Source organism: Propithecus coquereli, unplaced genomic scaffold (assembly GCF_000956105.1).
Source record: "Propithecus coquereli isolate 6110/MARCELLA unplaced genomic scaffold, Pcoq_1.0 Scaffold235, whole genome shotgun sequence".
Classification (NCBI taxonomy): Eukaryota; Metazoa; Chordata; class Mammalia; order Primates; family Indriidae; genus Propithecus; species Propithecus coquereli.
In genome coordinates this window covers 5,662,236-5,686,608 of record NW_012147897.1, presented here as the reverse complement: position 1 = coordinate 5,686,608, position 24,373 = coordinate 5,662,236, and the positions used below count along the sequence as shown (strand labels likewise).

General features: G+C 56.5%; 1 protein-coding gene across 1 annotated transcript in view; it reads left to right on the top strand.

The window, feature by feature from the left end:
• The window catches only part of PRKRIR (protein-kinase, interferon-inducible double stranded RNA dependent inhibitor, repressor of (P58 repressor)), an 88,481-nt gene extending 65,725 nt beyond the window's left edge, over positions 1-22,756 (top strand). The window contains 1 exon segment of the mRNA XM_012645577.1: positions 22,642-22,756. Within this exon segment, the coding sequence (XP_012501031.1) occupies positions 22,642-22,756 (115 nt within the window).
• The last annotated feature ends 1,617 nt before the right edge of the window (positions 22,757-24,373 follow it).

Here is a 24,373-nt window from a genome sequence, read left to right as displayed (position 1 = left end):
GGGAAATCCAGAGAATTAGGGGCACAGAGGAATCTTCAAGGCTGCGGGTGGTGTTACAGTTTTTCCTTGGGAGCTCAAATACTTCCTGTCTCCCCATTCATCATCCCCCCCACCCTGCTGGTTGCCTTCTGCCTTCAAACGGCACTCTTTGGGGGATGCAACAGCAGGCTAATAGACTCATAGAACCACAGGCTGTCACCACTGGAAGTGTCTCTACAGAGGGTCCAGTTCAGCCTGCTCACATACAGATGGTGAAACTGAGGCCGGAGTAGAGGGAGGCTGGCAAGGTTTCCAACAGTCCCCCAGGAAGTCCCTGTTGGAAGGTGGTGTGGGCAGATGGTGAAGATCACATTGGATCGTGTGAGTGCCAGTGGCCTCTGCTCCGGGGGGATAGCTAGCTCACCCTGTTTGCAAGATCTCTAAGTTAGCCTCATCTGCCACCACCACCCAACAGCCCTGCCAATCAAAATCTCTGGGCTCAGCAACCTGGCAGGGCTCTTCTCCTTCAGGCCGCATTGGAGGATGCTGGCCGCGGACTGGGGGAAGCCTACCATCCTGGGTGTGATCGCTAGGCCAGTACAGGGAGAGGGCCTCCAGCTCAGGTGCTGGTTCCAGCTTTGCCCCTGTTCTCTGTGTGATCTGGGCCATGACCCACCCCTCTCTGGGCCTCAGTTTCCCTATTTATGAAATGAGAGTGCCCAGCCGGACTGAGAGGCCTCTGAGCGGCCACGCTGCTGTTTATCTGAGTGCCTCGGCAGGGAGGGATCTGCACTCACCTTCAGCGCTTCCTGCCTTGGCACACGCCAAGCCCCTGTCTAATCCCAGGGTCCCAGGCCTGCCCTCCAGGGAGAAATTGCTGTGATTTAAGGTTCCAGATTTCCTGGACCATTAGTGTCTTGATACTTTATATCTGGACCTCGATTGCTTTTTAATTAAAAACGAATCCCTCCCAATCCCTGGTTTTATGTCCATCTCCGGAGCCTGCGGAGGCTCCCCGCTCTGCCTGATGCTTTGTGTAGAACTGCTTTCTGCTCTTTTGTTTCCTCCCTTGAATCCCCAACTCCCCTTGTTTTAGGAAGAGAAGGGTCTGGAATTCTTTATGGACACCTTCTTTGTGTTAGGTGCCGAGGCCCCAAATTGCACACCACAAATGCCTAGCACCTTACATTTTAAGGCATCTGTGCAGGACAGGAAAAAGGGATGGCCCCAAACCCGTTCTGTAACCAGCACTCACTTCCAGCCCAAGTACTAGATGAGGCAGGGACTGAAAGGAGAGGCCCAGTGGGCCAGGACTATCCCCTTCCCTGCAAGTCCTGCAGTTGGGGGACAGGGACATGTGTCTGCTTTGCACCTGAAATGCCATCTGAGGCTGGAGGGATGGGAGGGGGGCTCCAGGAGTAAACCCTGCCCTGCTACAGTTTGGCAGGCAAAGAAACAAGTTTCTTGGGGGTCAAAGTGGACACTCTGGAATGGAGTGGAACTCAAATCATTTAGCAAGAGTCAAATCATTCCAAAGAGTCTGCTGCCAGGCAGGGTCAGGTGACCCAACAGCAAGTGCCTGCGTGGGCTGAAGGGGAAATTGAAGGCATCAGCTGGGGCTGAGGGGAGGGCTAGAGAAGACACCGCAGGAGGAGGTGGCAGCGCCCATGTCAGTGAATTGCAGGTCAGAGGTTCTCGGCAAGGAGGGGCGTCACTGAAAAGCCCACAGGACACCCCAAAGAGAGAAAGCGGGTGTTTGGACATTGCCGCCTTGCAAGTACCCTGCGTGCTGGATTCAGCAGCCCCAGGAAAGGCCCTGTCGTTGCTTCGCTCTCCCCCGACTCCCCATTCTAGACCTGCCTCTGGGCAGAGGGCGGCATAAGGAGTGGAAGGAAGAGGGGAGGAGACCGAGGACGCCACTAAGCCCCTTCCCCCTCTAGGCTGAATCTGGGAGGGGGCCTGAGCTGTAATTGGGTATGAGATTAACGCCCTGGGGTCAGATGGGGTGCACCTGTTACCACCTGAAAGTGAGACTGTCCCTTAATACTGAACATAGAGCGGGAGGCTGGGGTCCACCTTGGATGCCTTTCAGAGGTGGGGAGGGAGAGCCAACAGGACAGATTTGAAGGATGGTGGTGAAAAAATTAGGCTTTTTATTTGCATGCCACTGAGTCCAGCCTGTTGCGTACACGTGACACATACGTTATTTCACTGAATCTCACAGCCGGCAGTTTTGTCATTCCCAAACTACAGATGGAAAAATGGAGGTTCAGAGGAGTTCATTGAGTAGCCCAAGGTTCCCTGACTCAGCTTTCGAATGGATTCTAACTCTGGGCAGGACTCTTTCTAGACTAGTTTTCCTTCTCAACCCGGAGATTCGAATTCAGTAGCTCAAGAATGGGACCAAGGAATCTGCATTCTCACAGGTGCCTGGAAGACTCCGGTATAGGCCGGTGGTCCGGGGAGCATGTCCTGGGAGACACCACCCTCACCTTGGTAGCTTTATGGGAAGAATAACATTACAGCGGACCGGGCAGCTCCTGCATGCCCAGGCCATGAAGGCACCACACTGTCGGGGAACTCTCTGGGCCCTCCGGTGGGCCCCAGTGTCCTTTCCTTCAGTCCTGTGAGCCCCAGGCTGCCTGCCTCTCCGCCACCTCGTCTGCAAGTGGGAATTACAGCAGGCGCCGGATGTCTGAGGAGCGCATTTGCATTTGGGCCTTGTGGATGTCCCGGAGGATACTCCTCTTGTCCCACGTTCTCTGTGCCTTCCAGCCCCCCCATCCATGTCTCATGAATGATTGCATAGCATGTGCCAAGAATGGTCATTCTGGGACTCTGGAACCAGACTTCACAAGTTCGAATCCCACCTCTGCTACCTCTTAGTTGTGTGGTTTTGGCGCAAGTTACCTTTCTTTGTGCCTCAGTGTCCTCATCTATAACATGGAATAATTTTGGTGCCTACATCATAAGGGGATAGGGAAGGTTAATTGAGTTAGTAACTCGGTTATATGTAACCTGTAATATACGGGGAGTGAGCACTCCATAAATGCTAGTTATTAGTATAGTTGCTAACATTACTAGTAGTGGTATTACCTGTGAGACTGAAGCACACTGGGGCCTCTGGGCTGAGGGCCCTGGAGGGAAATGATAGGTCTACATGGGCCGGATCAAAAGTCAGGTCAAGGAGTTGGAGGCGGGCTGCTGGGTATGGCTAGAGGACGCTGGAGCAGAGGCTTCCATGGGAAGTTCCTTGGCAATCCAGGAACAAGAAAGAACGTAGCTGGGTTGGGGTAAGCTCTGGAGAGAACTGGCCTTGGTGACAATAGGACGTGCCAAGTCAGTGGTTGGTACCATCTTGCCTGGAGGGCAAAGCAGGGACAAAATAATAGCACTTGTTGGCACCTCTGTCTTGCTCAGTCCCCACAGCAGCCACGTGCAGAAGTAACTGCTCTTGTTCCTGTCATTGCAGAGAAGTGACTGGGACTCTGCTTGCTTCCGGTCACAGGGCTAGTGGCAGACGCAGGATTCATACTGAGGCTGACGCTAAGCCTGTGCCTGCCACCAACGATGGCCCCCACAGAAGGAAAGCAGAGGGAGGGACAAGAGTCCCTGCAGTTCTCTGGCGTGCTCCCTATTACACCTCGTGAGAGCCACACGGCGGGGCTGAGGGCAGCCCTGGCCAGTCCCAGGAAAGTCAGAAACCACTGCACGTCACTGCAGGCAGACTCCCTCACTGGGCCTTGGGCGGCCCCATCTTCGGGGAAGGCGTCCCCTGAGTCTCCCAGGCTCCAGGGCAGCATGGCAGCCAGAGGCACTTAGCGGCCGAGTCCTATTGGCCCTGCAGCTTGTCCTATGGTTTTGGGGCCCAGTCGCTCTCCAGTGAGCTCAGAGTCCCCTGGGTCAGGGGTCTCAGGCCTGTAAACCGCCTGAAGTGACTTTATTGGGCTGCCGGGTTCTCAGGCCCATAAAACACCTGAGTTTGAAGCCCTCAGAGTTTCCATGTCTCCCAGGCGGGGCGGGGGGCTGGGGGGAGAAGCAAGGAACTTCTGGAAGCAACACTCTGTGGGGCGGCTCCCCACGCTCATGCCTGCCTGGCGGGGCAGAGACTGACCTCCCTCATCTTATCCATCCTCGCAGCCCCCCGAATCAGACGTGGGGCTCATTTGTTTTTTAATAACTTTTTTGGTTGGTTTTGATTTTGTAAAATAGTATTATATTCTTACTTTACAGAAAATGAAACTGGGACTCAGAGAGGTGAAGGCACCTGAAGAATAAGTCGGCCCCCGGGGAGATAAAGAGGAGGAAAAAGAAATGCCCCAGATCAGGCTGTTCCGGGGGACCCCCCACCCCTGCCTCCCACTGTGCATAAAGGGAATAACGTATGCATGTTTTTAGGCTGTGAAGTGGGGGGAATGGGGTAATTTTGGCATCAGAACAGCTCTGATTGCAGCAGGACGGGGAGGGCACTGACCCCCCACCCCGCCACGTGCAGCACCCGGCAAGCTGGTGGCAGACTGCTGGTGGCCGACAGTGGCCGGAGGCAGCGGGAGCTTGCCTGGTGTGGAGGCCGGACCATCAGGGGGGTAATCTTTCAGTGTCCGGATCGCAGCCCTGCAACGCATCCCTCCTCCTAGTGAGAACCAGCTCTGGTCCGGGCAGCGCTGTGGAAAGAATCTCAGAACCAGAGACTCCAGATCCTCAGGAGGGAATGCCGGCCATGGCAGTCCCGGCCACGTGCCCTCCGGGAAGAGATTTTCCACCACTCCCTTGGTGGGGCACTCGCTCGCTCCTCCCAGGGCAACACCTTCAGGAAGGCCCATCTGCCTGGGAGAGGATCCTTCTAGACACTGGTTCAAACGCCTGGCTTCCTGCGCCTCCTTTCTGCTGGTCTACTCTGCCCACTGGGACACCACTCATTCATTCATTCCTTCAGCAAATATTTGTGAGTCCGGTCTGGGTGGAGCCTGTGTCTGCCATTCCCTCCGTCTGCACAGCCCCTCTGTGATATGAGTGCTCTGTGTCCCTTTGAGGCTGCCTGCAGGGTTAACGGTCATTTCTTTCTCTGCTCCACCTCCTTGCCACCTGGCTGCCCCTCCAAACAGTTATTAAGGACCCTTGGGAAGCTGTGGGTAGGGTACAGGGCCAGAGCTCCAGGCTGGGCTCGAGGGCCTGGGTTCCAGGCCCAGCTCTGCCTCTGCTCCCTGCGTCCTTCCGTGATCTCCTCTGTACAATGTAGGATTTGAAGCAGATGATCTTGAGGGTCACCTCTCTCTATTCCTCAGACTCTGTACAAAGGCTATCTCTGGCCCTCTGACCCCAGCTCAGATTCTTCTAGTTCCTTCTCTGGAGATGGCTACCTCATTGTACAATTGTCTGTGTGTGAATCGAACCTGCCCTGGCAGAGCCCTGCATGTTTATCCTATACCCCAGCCCCGACATGAAACTGGGCCCAGACCAGGGCTCGGTTAACACAGGCCTGAACTGAGGGGCGGGTGGCAACAGGCAGGGCAAGAACACACATGTCAGGGCTGGGTGGTGGGGCTTGAACCCCAACCTCAGCATGTGCTTTCTCTGTGAACTTGAGCAAGTTTTTAACCTCCTCTAGCCTCAGTTTGTCCACCTGTAAAATGGGGATAATACTCAAAGAGGGGGTTAAATTATATAAATATGTTTCATATATTGTAGATACTCAGTAAATGGCTGTTATATTATTTCATTTCACCCATATAAGGCCAGGGGTTTCCAGATCTCACAGAGGTATCTATGCACTCTATGGGAATATGTCCATGGATTTTAATTGTATTAAAATTACCTGTTGCCCAGACTGTCACACTGGGCTCCTAACCACGCACACCAGGCTTCAAGGATTCCACAGGCTGGTGGTGGCGGAGGCCTTGGAACACCCTGTGGTGGGAGGCCTGGAATCTAGCAAAGGCAGGGGCCCGGGGAGCGGGTGGGGGGAGGCTGCCTGCCAAGGTAGGGCAGGCTCAATTTCTTCCAACCCCCCTCTTGGCCTGGCCCAATTAAAAGGTTCTGCTCCACTAGACTTGGAGCCCTGGGGCTGAGGAACTTATGGGAGAGTGGAGGCCCCAGCTCGGGACAGGCTCTGCACACAGAGGCCTTCTCCCCTTCCCAGCCAGTTCAGTTCATTCTCCAGCCATTTCCCGAGTGCCTACTGTGTGGCAGGCCCTGGCTGGGGGCTTCGCACCTGTTGTCTCACTGACTCTTCACTGACTTGCAAGGTAGGGATCATCATTCCTATTTTAGAGATGAGGCTCAGAGAGGGAAAGTGACTTGCCTAACATCACACAGCTGGCAGACAGCAAAGCCAAGATTTGAACCTAAATGTGTGTGATTGCAGAGCCCAAGACTGCTCCTGCCAGTGCACCACGAGTGACAGCTGACCACACAGGACATCCTTCTCCCCCTCCTCCCTCCTTACCTCCCTCTTTCTGTAAACACAAAGTGCACTGGAGGAGCTCATCTTCTAGTGGGGAAGACAGACGGGGGCTGGTACTCATTGTGTGAGACAGAGAGAGCAAGAGAGAACTGTGACGAGGCCTGGGTTAAGAGAGAGTACATATTTGGAAGATCTTTCATGCAACAAACTTCTATTAAACCCTGAGATTGATTTATCTCTAGCTCACCTCGTTCCAAAAGGGAGGCGGCCTATAGACATACATAGAACACAGCCGGGTTTTGAAGAGAGGAGGGACAATCGGGGCAGAAAAAGACACATGGGTGCAAGGGTGATGTTGGCTCACCAAATGCCTGCTGGGAGGGTCTCCACTTACCAAACGTGAGCCTGGGACACAGCTCGGAGCTGCCTAGGACCCGCGCAGGGAGGAAGCACACCGTGGGTCCATCTGGTTTTTAGCATCGCAGCATGTTTTCCAAGTGAACTCCTATGCAGAGCCTGATCCATCCATCGGATAAAGGAAGGTGCTCTGGCTGAGGGGAATCGACGAGGCCTTGGCACCCCGACTGCTCAGCCTTCCCTGGACCACGCTGGCTGCTCCTGGGGCCCCTCTGAGGATCCCGAGGGCTCTATTTAAAACCACCACGCTGCGCTCTTCTCTGTCCATCAGATAAAAAGTGAAGGAAGCAGGGGGGACCAGCTGTTGCTGACGCTGAGCCTGATTCCTTGCGGGGGTTTCGGCACCCGCTTCACGCCAAGATCCCGCTGGACGCAGATGCATCCCGCGGACACAGATGAGTCGGACAGGTCCTGGCCCGGCCGTCTCCCTCTCTGGTGGGAGAGGCAGGGACACTGGCTGGCTGAGCCGGGCTCAGAAGCAGCCAGCATTGACCTTGCACTTGCACCGGCATCTGCCTCCAAGTGTCTGTTCACACCAACTGCAAGATGGGGAGCAGACGCCGGGTTCCACAGTGGGAGCAGGGGACGTCCTTGACTGGAGTCCTGGCTCGGATAAGAGGACCAAGGCAGAAATTTCCAACACTTCCTGAGCACTTACTATGTGCTAGGCAAGATCGGATCCAGTCTTGGGGGACCTGAAGCTTATAATTCTGGGGGCCCTCTTTAAGAAGGAAAATAAAATAAGAAGGAAAATAAAAATCACAAAATCAAGTACAAAAAGTGAATATTTATTTAGAATGAGAAAAATCAACTGCAAATTTTTAAAATCCAAAAATGTCATAAATATTATCAAATTCAGAAAAATAATATATATTTTAAGTGCCAGAAATATCTCTATAATACTTCTTATAAACTTGAAGTATATAAACTTCTTATATACTCTTTGCCTCCTCTCCTCACATGACAATAACTTCTGTAATATTTTCTTTCTCTCTTTCTTTTTTTTTGTAGGCAAAGTCTCACTTGTTGCGCAGGCTGGAGTATAGTCGTGCAATCATAGCTCACTGCAACTTCGAGCTCCGCGCTCAGAAGATCCTCCTGTAGCTGGGGCTACAGATGTGCACCACCGCACCTGGCTAATATTTGTAATATTTTCTATAGAAAGGATAGAAAGATAATGTTTTCGATAGATAATTCAATCTTTCCTCATATAATTGATTGAAACTACTTTATTACTATGGATTGTTGGGATGCATAAACTATGCAACTTCAGACGCACATATACTTGTTGTTTGTGGTGCCACTATAGGTTTGTGCCCTGCAAATATAGAACTTCTGGTAAATTCTATTTCACACGATTCCTATCACGAAGAAAAAAGATGTGTTTATAATTTCTAATTACATAGGCTGCATTATTGGTTACGTTCCTGACACAAGAAAATTTCCATTTTGATAAGGCCCAAATTCTTCTTAAAAAAGAATTTGGCACTTCTGATGCCCAAAAGTATAGTCCACAGATCAGCTTCTGACTCTGTACATTTTAAACCTCATTTCTCTTCCCCTACCCACATGCTTCCAGGGCTGGTCACAGTTACGACGCCAAATGAGTCGGCACGGTGGGCAGCAGGGGTATTCATTCTGGAAGCTGTTCCTACACCAGGATGTCTAGTAATAACTCTACCCATAAGTGACCACGAACCATATAAATATACACCGCTAATCCCAAATTACTGTAAATGTGTCCTCAGCTCAGCTTCCCTTCGGCTAAATCCCCCAAATGCCTCGGCCACTCAACACTCTTTGACAGGGAGGGAAGATGGAGGGGAGTCAGAGTGAAAAGAAGCAACGGTATCAACCCTATGCAGCTAAAATATCTGCCTTTTTACAAAATTTGACAAAAACATGTGGCCATGGGAACATACTGCCAGGGTCTCTCCCAGAGAAGGGACAAATGCAAGCGAGGGGTCCTGAAAGGTGGGCTCCGCTAGCTCCTGCGTCAGTCTGCCTCGGTGCCAGGCGCTGTCTCACCAGTTTACAGCTACGGTCAGCTCAGCGAGTCTCCACAACTCCCCTGAGAGGGTAGGCTTTTATAACAATGAGGAAACTGAGGCCCAGAGAGGTAGAGAGAGAAGCCGAAAGTCATGTGATAGGGGACAGGTTTGAGGTCAGAACCATGTGACCCTAGAGCCTGTCCTAGTAACTTTGCTCCCTAGAAGCTGACGGGAGTGTCCCCAAGCGATGACAGATGGGTGGATGGATTCTTGCCTTATCCTCTAACTCACTGGGTACCCAGCTGTCAGCTGTTTTCCTTGCTAGGCATAAACTCCCCAGAAGCAAGACAGAGTCTGATGCTTCCCTGGTCCCAAGAGCTCAGTACAGGACAGGGCGCAGAAGAGGAAGTCAGAAAGGGCCAGGCCAGAGGGACAAGGAGCCCCAGGGCCCTGCCCTCGGAGCTCAGCAGCAGTGTGGGGAAAGAAGGCATGTACTCGGCAGAAGTGACAAGTCACAGAGCCGTGTCCACGGGTACCACTGCAGGGCTCTGCTTAGAGGCAGCATGCAGGAAGAGTCAAGTCCTTCTCCCTCGGGCCATAATGCAGCCTGCAGGGGCTCCTTGCACGGGGCAGCAGGCTGGACAAGCTGGCCTCAGGTCCCCAAGCACTGCAGCCCATCCTCGTCCATTCCCCACTTTGAGGCATTCCCAGCTTCCCTCCGGGGTTTTCCAAGGTGTTGAGGGAATGAGATGGCCACCCGGGTGGTCCATTCCAAGGCTCAGCAGCCGGAACGGACAATGCCCGAGAGCTCCAAGCTCAGCTCAGTTCCGCTTGAGGCATTTTATGGGTCCAGCCTGGCTAAACATGGGTCCCATTAATGCACCCGGGGCTCACCTCTGCCGCTGTCAGTCTCACCTCCCAGAGCCGCAAGCGCCGGAGCGTGAGGCCTGGGGCAGCTTAGAAAGACAAGTGGGGGCCTCGTGGCCTCTTGGCAAGGACTCTCAGACACTTTCCAGCCTCCCTAGGCTTAGGGGAGGGGAGGGAGCTGGGACCCTCTGAGGCAGAGACAAAGCCAGACCCTCTGCCTCCAGCCACCCAGCCCGTGGGGTACCACAGCCCCGCGCCCCCCAGGCCAGCCCAGTGCCTCTCCCATAGGTAGGGACAGTGCTTTCCAAAGCAGCAGAGGAGACACGTGGTCTGACAATAGCTGGCTTCTAATGGGAGCAGCTGGACAGAAACTGGAATCAGAAAGCTCCGGGGCTCTGATCCCAGTGCTAATTTATCACTGATCCCTTCCTCGCCCCACACACCTTGACTGGTGCCAGCTCCATCCAGCCCGAAGCTGCTGGGGACCCCAAGATGAGTCAGACCTGGCCTTTGTCCAGGATGAGGTCACAGTCTGGTGGGGAGACAGGTGTGGACACAAGCAGTGACAATGACAAACCGGTGTGCTCTGTGCTGGGACAGAGGGAAGCCCTCAGGAGGGGCCCCTAACACAGCCAGGGGGCAGGAAGGTCGGGGAGTCCCCTGGTGCGGGGAGAGGAGGCCTGACCTGAATTGTGAAGATGAGTTCATCAGGCACTAAGCCGCGGGAAGGCGCTGAAGGCAGAGGGAATGGCGCGTGCAATATCGCAGTCCATAGGAGGGAGCGGTGTGGCCGGAGAAGAGGGCCTGGTGCATAGTAAAAACTCAGTGAGCATCTTTTGAATGGATGAGTGAATGTTAAGAAGTCTGGTGGAGCTGGGGTTTGGGAGGTTCTGGGGGGTGGGGATTGGAAGAAAGTGGAGGGGGCTGGAAATTGAGGCCATCTTGAAGACCACGCTAGGGAGTCCTGGGCCGGGGGCAGCTGGAGAAGGGGTTTGTGCAGGGGAGGGACGGAGCCGGATTTGCCTTCGAGGAAGACCTCTCGGGAGGCTGGGGTTGGACGTGTACGGGGGCAGAGTTGTCAGGTCAAACATAGGACGCCCAGTTAAACTTGAATTTCAGATGAACGGTGAATAATTTTTGGTATTAGTGCATTTCATTGCTAACTCTGGCTGCTCTAATTTGGAGCAGAGGTGAGAGGAGTGGGGAGGTGGCCCACAGGGAGAAGGCCAGGGCAGCCGTCCAGGGGGAAGTGACGATGGCCTGGATAGGACAAGGGAGTGGGAGGAGAGGAGGGGGCAGCAGAGAGGGTCGGTTTGGTTTTTTTTTTAATGAAAACTTGTTTTTGAAGTATAATGTGCATATAGGAATGTGCACAAATTAAAAAAATACACCTCAATAAATTATCAAAAGCGAACACATCCGGGTAACCACCGAATAGGTCCAGAAACAGAACGGGCCCTGCGCCCTTCCTGCGCTGCTTTGGACTTTTTGGTTCAGTCGGTACGGTTTGTGTCTGGCTTCTCTCGCTCGACATTACGTCTGTGAGATTCGTCCACGGTGGCGCACGTAGCCGCGGCGGCTGCTCACGCTCACAGCTGTATAGTATTCTGTCACGTGACGAGACCGTAATTTATTTACCCTTTCTACTGTTGGTGGGCTTTTGGGTGGTGTCCAGTTTGGGGCTATTAGGAATAGTGCTGATAAGAACATTCCAGTACATTTGCACACGTCTGTACGGGATATATGCGGTGGTGTGCGGGCGCCAGCTTGCAAGGTCGATTATGTGCCTCTCGTCCCAACTCTGCGTCCAGTGACATCACGTTGGTAGTTTGAAATGGGCCGTGGAGGGATTATTTACACCGTAGAAACTGGCAAATGGTGCGAGTCAGGGCTTTGCCTGCCTCCCTGCCTCCCTGCCTCCCTCCCTTTCTTCCTTAGCCAAGGGTTAAACAGGTGGCAGCGCACCGCTGGGTGTATCCTAACAGTAGGTCGCTGGCTCATAGGATGCGTTCAGCTTCGCCTGCAACACGGCTTCCCAAAGCGTTTGTGCTTGCACTGCCCAGCAGTGTGTGACCTACAGGTGCTCCGCCACATAGGTGTGGACAGGTTCGCCATGCGAAGGCAGGGACAGATGGCGGGAGACTCAGGAGATCCCCACGCTCGGCTGGGCTGCTGGGGCCAGAAGTGCCCTTTCTGACAGAGAAGCCGGCAGGCGAGCGGGGGTGGGAGTGGATGGGCACGGCGAGTCCGCAGGGCCCGTGGAACGTCCGGGATTTGTTAGCCGTGTGCGTGCGTCACACATTTCGTCACCTGCTCCCCGTCATCCACGCCCCAGACTTCACCCTGCCTCCCTCGGACCTCACCCTCTCCGTATCTTCTCCCTCCTGCCTCAGCCTCCTCTCGCCCTTGGTCCCGAGTGGGAGGACACCTGCAGCGAACCTGGGTTTGAGGGCCCCTCCCTCCCAGCCACGGCTGCGGCTCAGCGTGGACCTGGGACAAGCTCCGGCTCCTCTCTGGGCCTCAGTGTCCCCTGCCATGCGGCGGGAAGCCTGGGCGGGGGCAGTGGGGGCAGACCTCTGCGCTCTGGCCCATGGGGGCTTGTATTTTCTTCTGTTTCACTGTTTGTGAAGCGCTTTAGCACTTCCAGAGTGAACTGCTCGTGTAGCCCCAAGTATTCTTGGCCTTGTCGCCTGTGTATTAACTAAGGCTTGTCTCGGGCTTCAGAGTGAGAAACGCCCTGCTTCCTCTGCCCCTCCCATAGCCCTGTGCTACCTGCGCCCAGCGACAAGGTCCAGGGATTCTCCCAGGGCCACGTGGCCTTGGGAGTGGCCAAGTCAGGACGCAAACCCAGATCTGGGGTTACAGCCTCTGGCTCGTTTTCTCCATACCTTGGTGTCCCCATCCAGGCTGGCAAAGCCTTAGGGCAGGGCCAGGGCATGCCGACTTGTTACTCCTGTGGCCAGCTGAGGTCCTGGTACAGAGAGGATGCTCAGTGGAAGTCTGTTGAATAAAAGAACACTCTGCACCTGCCCCAGTCCTCTGTGCAGGGCTGAACAGACGGGAGTCCCTGGATGGAGCCTGCGTCCCCAGGAGTCCCTGGATGGGCTGTGTGTGCCGGGGAGGCGGGGGCACCTCTCTGGCCAGCTGGGCCTGGTGGAGGCTGCACAGACTGCTCTCAGACCATGGCCCATTTCACCCGGGCAGCTCTCTGCGAAGCCAGGAAGTGGTTTGTATTTTCAGAAGGAAATGAGCAGGTTTTGCTCGTGGGGAGCAGACAGCTCTGGGAAAGGGATCCAAGGGAAACAGGCCACAGGAGGGGAGGCCAGAGCCGGCCCCTCCCTGTGAGGCGGGCAGGTGTTGACCAGCAGGGCTGACAAACGAGCTGACTGTGTCCCTTCCCTGACACTGTTGAGAGATGCCGCCCCCCGAGAGGCGTTCTCAGGCGCGGAGACTCCAGGAGGTGCACGTGGGCCAAGCAGGAAGGGGAAAGGGGCCCAGACTCCTTTCACCACCTCGGGGACCCCACAAATCAGGGCTGGCAATGGGAGGGCAAGGCCCACTGCCGTCCTGCCTGGGAGGCGGAGCAGGAGGTGCCAGAGGGGCCGGGAGAGCTGGCTGGGGCTGTCTGGAGGTTGGCGTGTCCCTTCAATTCTGCCATTCATCCGTCTTTCCATCTTCTATTCATCTGTTCAACACCAAACCCCGCTGAGGTCCCGGAGCTGGGAGAGGGGGACGCAGAGATGGAGCAGGCTCAGGCCTTGCCTCCAACGGGCCCCAGACCTGGTGTGGGGGGTAGGCTGACTGGTAGGTAGCTAACACCACACGGGTGCCCCGAGGCCGGTGGCCAACCCTGCCTGAGGTCAGCAGGCTTCATGCGAGCTGGCTTTTGATGAAGGTGGGAGGACGTCAAAGGAGCGGGTGGGGAAGTGACTGTCCCCAGCACAGTGGGCGGAACTCCCCTGGGTTCTCAGGCCACAGGGAGCTCTGGGGAGAAAGTGAGGGGGCAGGAGGGGGCTGGGGCACAGCCTGGGCTGGCAGGAAGGCAAACACCTGGGTTCTATTTCTGCCTCAGCCCCTACTCTCCGTAGAGGCCCACTGGGAGCAGCCCCTGCTGGGCCCCGCCCCAGGAAGTGGCCGAGGAAGACGGTCCTGGGCAGGGGCAGGCCCGAGGCTCAGCTCCCGGCTCTGCCTCCACTCACTCTGGGACCCGAGCAGGGCACCTCTCTGCACTCTTGCCCTCGGTGGGACTCACAGCCTGGCAGAGAGAGAGTCATAGACCTCACGAATGGCCACTATGCAGATGGCACTGCAGGGAGGGATGGGAGGGGACAAATTTAGCCTGAGAATCAGGGGGCTGTTAGTCAGAGGAAAGGGACGAGGAGGGCGTCCAGGCAGAGGGAAGAACTTGTGGAGGCTGAGGCTAGAAGGAGCAGGCAGGGCACACCCAAGGCTGGTGTGGCTGCAGCAGGAGCCCGGGGCGAGGACAGTAGGTGAGGCGGCCATTTGGAGTAGGGCCGGAAATCCCTGAAGATGACTGAGCATGTTGTTCTCTGTGCCAGGCCTGGGCTGGGCATGCAGATGATGGGTGAGCATGCCCTGGCCCTGCCCTAAGGCTGGACAGGGACACTGAGGTTTGGAGAAAAGAATTTTTAAACAATTCACCGCAGCCCCAGGGTGGCAGAGACCAGTAAGGAGGCTTTTGCAGGTCCAGGTGAGGGTGGTGGGGCTTGGTGCCGAAGGTGTCCCCAGCTATCCAGCTGATGGCCGGAGGGGCACGGAGTGGCCGAGTTGGAGATGGGGGACTGCGGGAGGAGATTGCAGGCAGGTGCCAGAGGTGATGAGCTGGTCGTGGAAGGGAGCTGAGCCTGTGAGATGTCACGTGGCCCATGGGTGTTGGAGAGAGAGCCCGAGACACACGCAGAGGTAGAGATAAAGGTTGTCCGGGAGGAGAGGTGCCAGGAGAATGTAGATGGGCTGTGTCAGGAGCCCGAGAAGCTTCCTTGAATTCTCCTGTTATCACCCCCATGGTCCAGCACAGGCCATGGCCCCTAGCCCCCTTCACCCCCTGGGCTCCGGGCCTCCAGGCTCACCCCTTCCAAGCTGTCCCTGCCAGGAGGCAGGACGGCCCTCCTGCAATGCTGCCTAACCGCATCTCTCCAGCCCACGCTTCTCCCCGCCCTTCCACCCTGTGCCCCTCCCATCAAGCTGTCAGATGTGTCATTCTTCAGTCCCTCTGGTGGGGCTTTGTTTGTGTTTTCCCACCATGAGACAGGACCCCCTCGCCCCCTTGTTTGCCTGAAGAATCCAACTCGTTATTCAAAATTCAGCTCAGCACCACCTCCTCTGAGAAGCCTTCTTTGGTCAGCCCCTTCCCTGACAGAGTTAAGTCTCTTCCTCTGGGCGGCTCGGCCTCCTACATGCTCAGATCACTGTGTTTCATTGGGCATCACATGCCCGCCATCAGGGCAGGAGCTCAGGAGAGGGGCTGACTTTTAAAGCAGACAGAGTCTCTGTCGAGCAGGAATCTGGCCAACGGGGTAGACCTGTCCAGGGGAGGTGGCGCGTGTGCCGTGCTAGGCACTGGGTGCGCTCAATGGAGAGAATGAGTGGGTGGGGCGGTTGGGTGGGAGGGATCAGTCCCTGGGGAAGACAGAAGCCCTTCCCACCTGCCATGCAAGCACTGATGAGCACTGGACAAGCTGAGGGCAGCGTGCTGGGCAGGGGACAGCATGAGGAAAGGCAAGGAGGCAGGACCACATGGAGAGTCAGGGAGGCCGCAGGCAGAGAATGGCAAGAAGTGACACTGATGAGGGCACTTCTGGAAGGCCCCTTAGAAATGGCTGTTCCCTGAGCCTCACCACGGTCAGGTCCTGAACTTGGTGAGTGTCTTAGTCCTCTCAGGCTGCCGTACAGATCACCGTAGACTGGTGGCTTACCCAATGGGCGTTTATGTCTCGCAGTTCTGGAGGCTGGGAAGTCCAAGATCAAGGTGCTGGCAGGTCCAGTATCTGGTGATCTGCTTCCCGGTTTGCAGATGTCTGTCTTGTCCGGAAACCCTCACGTGGGGGAGAGCAGAGCAGGGGGAAGCAAGCTCCTGTGTCTCTTCTCATGACGGCGCTAATCCCACGAGGGCTCCATCCTCCCAGACAGACTACGTCCCAACGGTCCCACGTCCTGACAACATTGCACTGGGGATTAGGGTTTCAACATATGAATCTGGGGGGTTACAAACATGCTGTCTGTCACCGTGGGGTACCTACATAGCTCATCTAAACCCCACAGCCACCAGCGAGATAGGTGCTGGTATCATTCCCGTTGGGTGGAGGATCAAACTGAGGCCTGGCAAGGCCTGATGACCTGCTCAGACCAAAACAGGGCCCAGGGGTGTGTGACTCCAAAGCCCATGCTCATGACTGCCACAACCTGCTGTCTCTGCCACACTTTATAAAGGGGGAAACTGAGGTCCCAAGAGGGCAGCGGCTTAGCTGGGCCTCCCCAGCGTGTCCAAGGAAGAGCCTGGCCCCAAGCCCAGCCACGCTGAGCTCAAACACCCTGGCCAGGCCTCGCCTAGCGGCACCCTCCACTCCAGGCCCCTCCTCTGCGCTGCTGGAGGAACTTCAGAGGCGGCTGAGCTGATAGAGGTGGGAGGGGCATGTGGCTTGGCACCTCTGTGAAGACAGACCCTAGCCCCAGCGGCCACTTTGAAGGAAGCTGAGGACAGGGGTGGGGGGCTGTGGAATCCTTGGAATGGAATGTTCATTGTCTCCAGAGCTCCAGGCTGGGGGAGCAGAAGGGTTTGGAGAACAATGGAGCCTGGGGCTTCTGGGACAGACAGGCAGGGCAGGGAGGGGCAGGGCTGGCAGGCTGAGCAAGGCCCTGTGGTGCAGGTGGCTCAGATGAAACCACAGACCAGACAAGGAGCGGCCTCCTTTCTCCCTACACCCCATGGGTGCCAAGCGCATACAGCACCTGCTCCTGGGAGGATGCGGCTGTGACATCCCTCCTTGTGCAGGGTGCCCAGAGCGCCCATAAATGCGCTCACCTCCACAGTCTCGGCAGGCCCCAGGAGCCCATGGGACGGACTCAGTGGTGATCGTCACACCATTTCACAGACTGGGAAACTGGGGCTCAGAGAGGCATTCATTACCCAGTCACTCAGCACGTCAGGGACACGCACCCTTGATTCTATGTTCTGTCAGTGCCACCCGGACCTTCTGCCACCCTGCCCCCATAGAAGGTGGGGGAGGCCAATCAGCTCAGGGCAAAGCCACGGGGTGGAACTGGTTCCCTGGATCAGTGTCTGAGTGCCAGGCAGCCAGGCAGGGCTCCCTGCATTTCTGCTAACTCCGAATCTCCCTCTCCATGCCTTCCTCCAGCCTCCTCCCCCGCCAATAGCAATTCTGTCCTGGGGGTGACTCTTCTATGTCGGAGGAGTCCGGCTTGAGTCCAGCTGCCAACTTTGCAGAGTGTGTGGCTTCAGTGGCGTTGTGAGTTTGTTCTCACCTCTTGCCTTCCCTTTTGGGGCAGCAGCCCCGAAAGAAGAAAAAGGGTGAGGGCTTTGGGGTCAAGTCCAGCTCTGCTGCTTTCTGTGACCTTGGGCAAGTCACTTCTCTCCTGTCTCCTTTGATAGCTGTTGCGAGGATTTCATGAGATGCCTCATACGAAAACCCGGGGCCCTGGATGCAGTCTCTCTCCCCACACACACCCTCCTCTCCACTCCCCTCTGCCCCTGGGCAGGTCTGCAGAGTCAGGCCAGCAGGAGCCAGGCTGGGGCGGGCTTGTACTAAGGCAAAGGAGGGTCCGCCCTGTCTTGGCATAGGCTTCCAGCCTCTGCTCCCAGAGCAGGTGTCCTGGGGCTGCCTGCTGGGGTCTTGCTGGGTGTCCTTGGTGGGGACTCTGACACAGAGAGAGCTGCCCATCCCTGGCCCAGGCCCCCTTTGGTTAGTTGGTAAAACTAACCAACTGCTTCCTGGGAATTCTGATACACAGGGCACTGGGCACACTCATGCTCACTCCGCTTTGCCTCACACCGTGTAACTGCCTTGGTCTGTTGTGTGCGGCTGTAACAAAATACCACACACTGGGCAATTTATAATGAACAGAAATTGATTTCTCACAGTTCTGGAGGCTGGGAAGTCCAAGACCAAGGGGCTGGCATCTAGCAAGGTCCTTCTTGCTGTGTCATCCCACAGCAGAAGGCATAAAGGCAAGAGAGAGAGAGAGAGAGAACACAATAGGAGTTCAAATTCATCCTTTCTATTTATTTATTTATTTATTTATTTGAGGCAGGGTCTCCTTCTGTCGCCCCAGCTAGAGTGCAGTGGCATGATCATATCTCACTGCAACCTCATACTCCTGGGCTCAAGCAATCCTCCTGCCTCAGTCCCCCAAACTGCTGGGGTTATAGGCATGCACCACCTCGCCAGACCCAGACTTGTCATTTTATAAGGAACCCGCTCCCACGATAATGGCATTAATCCATTCACTCCACCCTCTCGGCCTAGTCACCTCCCATTAGGCCCCACCTCCCCACGCTGTTGCACTGGGGATTAAGTCTCCAACACATGCTTCCTGGGGGACACATTCAAACCATAGCTGATACGTTCTCCAAACGCACACACTTGCAGAGACACACACCTCGTCCCTTATCACTGCAGTCCTCGTCAGCCATCCCACATTTATTGAGAGCCTGTAGCTCCAGGCCTGGTGCTGGGGCTCCGACATAGAGGAGTCACACCCAGGACTCCCAGACCTCAGGGTGTGCCCAGGCACACAGGTCAAAGGGCACAGACACAGACAGTGACAGTGCAGTGTGGTCAGAGCTGGGAAGCCCAGGAACCGTGGGAACCCAGGGTGGGGAAGCAAGGGGCGCTGACGGCAGGAGTTGTCCTTGGTCTGAATCCCGAAGCGTGGAGCTGTGTCCCGGGGCACAGAGGAGGGCTGGTGGGCAGGAGGATGCTGGGCAGAGGGAACCGCGCTGACTGGGTGTTGGAGGAGAGACTGGGCAGGGCTGTGTGTCAGCTGAGAGGGAGGGCTCCCATATGCACGCTGCCCCTGCCCGAGGTGCCGCCCAGGCGTACTGCCCTGGTCTATGGACCGTGCTAGTCCACGGACCCCAGATCCTTTCAGGGAAGCCCTGTCCGCACCCGAGACTGTACAGGGCAGCACACGCTGGGGCTACTGAACGCTGGACCCCTTCCCCCCGCCCGCGGTGGGAGACCCTGGGGCCCCGCAGGGCTCCTCTCCAGAGGGGCGGGCACCCATTCTCTGGGGCATCCTGACACTTCCATCAAGGCTCTGGAATCTTCCCTCCCTGCCCCTCCTACCTGCCCAGCCACCTCTGCAGGCCCAGTGCCCATGGGCTCTCTGCCCCATCCTCGGCCCTGTGTCGTGCCCCATGCTGTGGACGGAGAGCTCCTTCCTCCAGCAAATGTGGCCAGTGCAGTGGCCTCCCCGTCACAAGCATCACTGGCATTCAAGGCCCTACCATCTGCCCACGTGCTCTTTCCAGCCCGCCTCCTGCCACTGCGTCCCAACCCCGTCTTGGTCCTTGAGCCACACCAGGGACACCCTGGCGCCCAACGGGCCAGGTCTCCTTGGGCCTCTGGGTATCGACATGCTGTTCTGTCTGCCCCAAAGTGAGCCTTTCCCTCATGCCTCCTCGATGCCAGGCACCCACCAGAGCTTCGCCAGAGGAGCCCTGTTCGTTTGTTTGGGGGTGATGTCTACACCCTCTGGAAGGAGTGGGACACGCGGGGAGTGGGGAGCCTGGGGGAGGAGCGGCAATGCCCAGAAGAGGGAGGCGGAGGGGCGGGCTGCAGGGAGCCGGCTGGGGCGAGCGCCTGAGCCAGTGGCCCAGCTCTCCCCGGTCCTGATTCAGCCCCAGCCCCGGTCAGGATCACACTAGAGTCAGAAAGAAATCTTATGTAGATGGGCATCCGAGTGTGCAAAGAGGGCTGGGGACCTCCAAGGTCACGTGGAGGCAGGGACAGGGCCTTCCCAGTCCTGCCCAGCAAAGCTCCCTCCAGTGCACTGGTGCCCCAGCCCTACCCAAAGGCCCACCTGCAGGGAGGCTGGGCGCCATTAGCCGAGACCAGCCCCCTGCCCAGGCTTTCCCAAAAGCATCCACGCAGAGTCCTAGAGCAGGCAGCAGGAGGGCAACCGGTCCTGGCCAGCACCCGGCCCGACGCGTTCCCACCGCGCTTCCCGTCTGTGATCTCGGGCAGCAGGAAGGAGCCGCCGTGTTATTATTATTCTCCTGGCTCACCTGACTGTTGTCATGGCGCCTACAATCACACAGCGGTGGTGCCGCTGCCATCCTGTTTGGGAGCTGGGGCCCCTTATCTGAGCAGACCACACCTCTGCTTCCACTGGAGCCCCGCCAGGGCGCCACGCTGCTGCCCGGAGGTTATGTACCAGCGACAGTGGAAAGCTCATGAAGGGGGCCCCCCACCGAGGACGTCCACACACATTGTGCCGCTGGACACTTCCACCAACCAAGGGTCAGCTGGCAGAAGCTGAGGCCTGAGAGGGTAGGGGGCTTGCCCAAGACCGCCCCACAGATGCCAAGTTTCGAGGCTCTGACAGGCTTTCACCACCCCAGACGGGGAACAGGGGAGGTTCCAATGCCGCAGCCCCATTGCCGAAGGCCCCACTCTCCCTTCTCTGTGCAAGCGGCCCTCAGAGACAGGGAGCGCCTCGGGAGGCTGCGCAGGTTCGGGGGCAGATCTGGGACCACACGGGGTCCCCTGCCCAGCACAGTGCACGGCCTGACCCTGACATGCCACGCTCCCCTCCACTCACGTTCAACCCTGCCCTCCGCCCTCGGGGTCTCTCTGGATACACGGCCTTTCCCAGGAAAGCTGGTGCCCTTCCCTCGGCCTGTCGTGGAGACCCAGCCTGCCTTCTCGTGCCTGGCTCTTTCTGGCTCAGAGGCAGCTGCGGAGCTGTCATCCCAGCCTTTGATGACATCTTCATTTCTTGTGCACTGTTGTTCAAGTGCCCGATCTGGCCCCCGTCGTCTCCCTCAGCCTTTGAACTTGACTGGGGTTGGGGCCGGGTCACCCACTGTCTGGGCCTCCCCGCAGGTGTGAGGCTTCAGGCAATTCCTTCCCGGCCACTGCCCCGTGTTTCACCTCCCTCACATGCAGACACCTGCTGCGTGGTCTTCAGTGCCAATACATCCCCTCGGTCAGCAAATATTTGCCCCCTGTGGTTCAGCCCACCTGTAGGCCACCCAGGGTAGGAGCAGAGGGGAGAGTGGCCATGAGCCAACAGGCGGCTCCAAGCGCCAGTATCATCTCCCGCTGCCTGGCCAGAGGCGTGGGGCCGGGCCCGTGGGGGCAGGCCCTGCTTTGGAGAGCCACCTGCTCTCAGCACACACTGGAGCTTGTCCAGAGGAGACGAAGTTGGATCAACTCTCAAATGCTTCCTGTGAAGTCTGGTGGAGACTGTTACATATAGGTGGTAGTATCTGAGATGATTTAACACATACACGAAATCATGTAGGAGAGTATAGTGCACCCAATGTACCGACCATTCAACTGCAGCAGTTACAAAAAACACCCAGTCACCTCCAGCATGAAGCCTTCACTCATCTCTACATTTGGCCACAGCATTGGCTTCTCCTGGGACCCTTGAGCTCATCGAAAGCAGGACATAGGCTGGTCCATGTGGGTCCCCAGCCCATACCAGGGCTTAGTCCATTTTAGGTGGCATCAAGGTGGTTGGATTGAATCACCAAAGAAGGGGAAAGCAGCAGTGTCGTCTGAGTACCAACCTTGGTTAGGAAGCTCTCCCACGTGCCATCTCCCTGTGAGGAGGGGCTATTAGCCCCATCTTACAGTTAAGGAAATGGAGGCACAGAGAGGTTGAGTGTATTAACCAAGGTCACACAGCATTAAGTGGAAGAGGCAGGTTGGGAGCTTACATCTGTCTGGTCCCAAATGGCTCTGTAATCTTTGTCAATCCATACGAGAGAGAAGGATTTTGTCATATTTTTGTTTTTGAAAAGGAAGTTGACTTGGGGAGCAACTGGGGGTTCCCCAGTCCTGATCCTGTTCCCACTGCCAGAGGGGTCTTGCCTTCATTACCTGGGCAGGTGACATGGGGCAGATGGTCCCCCACCCCTCCTCAGGAGCATCCCCTCCCCCTCCGCCACCCACTCCCAATACCCTTGAAGAGACCATCTTTCCTGCCCTCCCTCTGGGAAAGAAAGCCTGTCCTTGGCCCTCGACCTGCTGGCCCCGTGTAGTCCTGCTGCTGCTCTATCCCCCGTCAGCGCTTGAGGGGGCACAGGGCTTGGGGTAGCTAACTCCTCACAGACTTGGAGACCTAGTAGGCTGACCCACCTACTTTTCAGATTGAAATACTGAGGCCTGGAGAGGGAAGGGGCTTTGGAAGCAATTCTAAGGTAGCCCTTCTCATGCATGTGCGGCACCTTTGTTGAAAGGAGACCTAGGTGCTCATCCTAGCCCCTGGCCCTGATTGCTGGCTGCAAGAGCTAGTATTTAATTGTCATAACAACCCTATGACATTAAACACTGATATTAGGCCCATCTTATAGATGTGACAGCTGAAACACAGGTGAAGGTGACCTTGCCCAAGGTCACAGAGATGTGGCTGGGTTGGAACCCAGGAGTGTGGCTCCAGAGTGTCCATGCTTCGCTATTCTGTGCTTTGCTAGTTCTGGCCTTCCAAGGGGGCTGAGGAATGCTACCCTTGGTCTGAAGTCCCCATCGTCCCCTCCAGGCAACCACTCATCGAGCTCACCACCCACCTACCTGCCCTGCAAAGGAGGTTTTGGCGGGCTATTGTCCCCACGCTCTAGCAAGAGCAGGGAAGAAGGAGGGCCCAGGCGGCGCTGCTGTATTCCCTGTCTCTGCCAAGAGCGCCCCAGCCCAGGCCAGGTGGGCCTCCCCATGTCATCCTGCTTGCAAAGCCAACAGACCGTGGCATCTGCAGACCGTGACCTCCTCCCGGCAGACGGCAGCTCAGCTCTGGCAGCTCCATCGTCAACGCCAACTCCAATGGCTCAGCGCGCTTGGTGGGGCCCAGCCGGGGGGCCCAGCCCCTTGCCTCCTCGAGCCCACCCGTGTGAGCCAGGAGGGGCTGTGGGTGGTGAAGGAGGCTTGGGACAGAGGGGCAGGTTGGCGTGCAGACTCAGCTGGGCTGCAGTGTGGCTGTGTGACTTTGGGCAAGTGACTTGAGCTCTCTGAGCCTTCCTTGCCTCACCCGTTCATTTCATTGGCTCTTTTGGGAAGCCAAGGCGTGGAAACCAGCTCTGTATAGGGTAAACCACTGTGCAGGTGGGAGGGGCTCCTGCTACGCTCCTGTTCTCTCCCATGACCCATTTGTCCCAACCTTTCCAAGTGACCCCTATGGTCACGTCACATTGACGAGGAATGCTCTTGTGCACTTCAAGGACCATTGCCCTGGCTCTAGGGCCAGGTCTGCACACACTCTCACGCAGAGAACCCAGACCATCCCAGGCAGGCGGGGGCCTTGGGGAGCCCCCATCCAGCATCCCCCTGCCTATGCTGGGGAGGCAAGGAGGCCCAGACGGAAGCCGGCCCGGGGTGGAGGTGGGGGTGGTGGTGTAGAAGCGAGTGCAGGAAACGGTGTGGGCTGCAGGCAGGGGGCCGGGCCTGGTGGAGCTGCAGGAAAGTACAGCTTCGGAGTCCAAGAGATCTCCAGTAAGCTTTGGGCCTGGAGATCTGGGGTGCAGGAGGGCCACGCAGCTGTGCCAGTTGCCCCTATACCAGTCTAGGTATATTAAGACGATTTTCCGCTCTGAAGATGGGGCACCTTTTGCGTACGTGTAAAGGTGCCAGCTTCTCTGCTTTTTGTCGTTTATCTCTTCTTGCATCTCCTGTACTTCCCAGGGACTACTCCAGGGCAGGGACTGGGTCTGATGTCTCTGTCCCCAGAGCCCAGGACAGAGCCTGCCATAGAGAGAACCCTTGACGAGCATTTGCTGAGTGACTGAGTGACCTCCTGTGTGTGTCCTGCAGCTGAGGACCCTGTTCAGGGCTTGCACCCAAAGAAGGAGCCCCTCAAGCCCCAGACAGATGGGGGGACATAAAAATTCCCCCTCCCTCACATGGCCAAAGCCCACAATGTGGGTGGCATCCCCTCTGTCCACCCTGAGACCCCCACCAGGACTGTCTACAGGCCTTCAGGTTACGCACTGCACAGGGGACCAACTGAGGGCCTGGGGAGCCGCAGTGCAGCCTGTGTCTGCCCTTTGCCTGCACTCAGACCTCTCCACAGAGCCTCCCACGCCTCCCAGTCACTCCCTTGAGTCTGGGTTCAGCAATTGGAGCAAACTTGAAATACAGAAAGCATCACTATGGCGCTGACATGTGACACGACAGTGTGGTGAGCGGTGGTGACTGTGGGCTCTGTAGCCAGACAAAGCCAGTAGAAGGCCCAGCTTTGCCACTCACCAGCTGTGTAATCTTGAAAAAGTCACTTACCCTCTCTGAGCCTCAGTTTCACAGCATTTTTAAAAATTAAAGTATAATTGACAGAGAGTAAACTGCACCAATATTATGTGTACAGCTAAATTATTTCCCCATATGTAATATCCAAGTAACTTCTACCCATATTATGATATTGATTTTTATCCCCCTGAAAACTGCCCTTCCTGAGCCTCAGTTTCGCCATCTGTAAAATGTGGGCAACGACTTCACAGAGTGTTGTGAGGATGAAATGA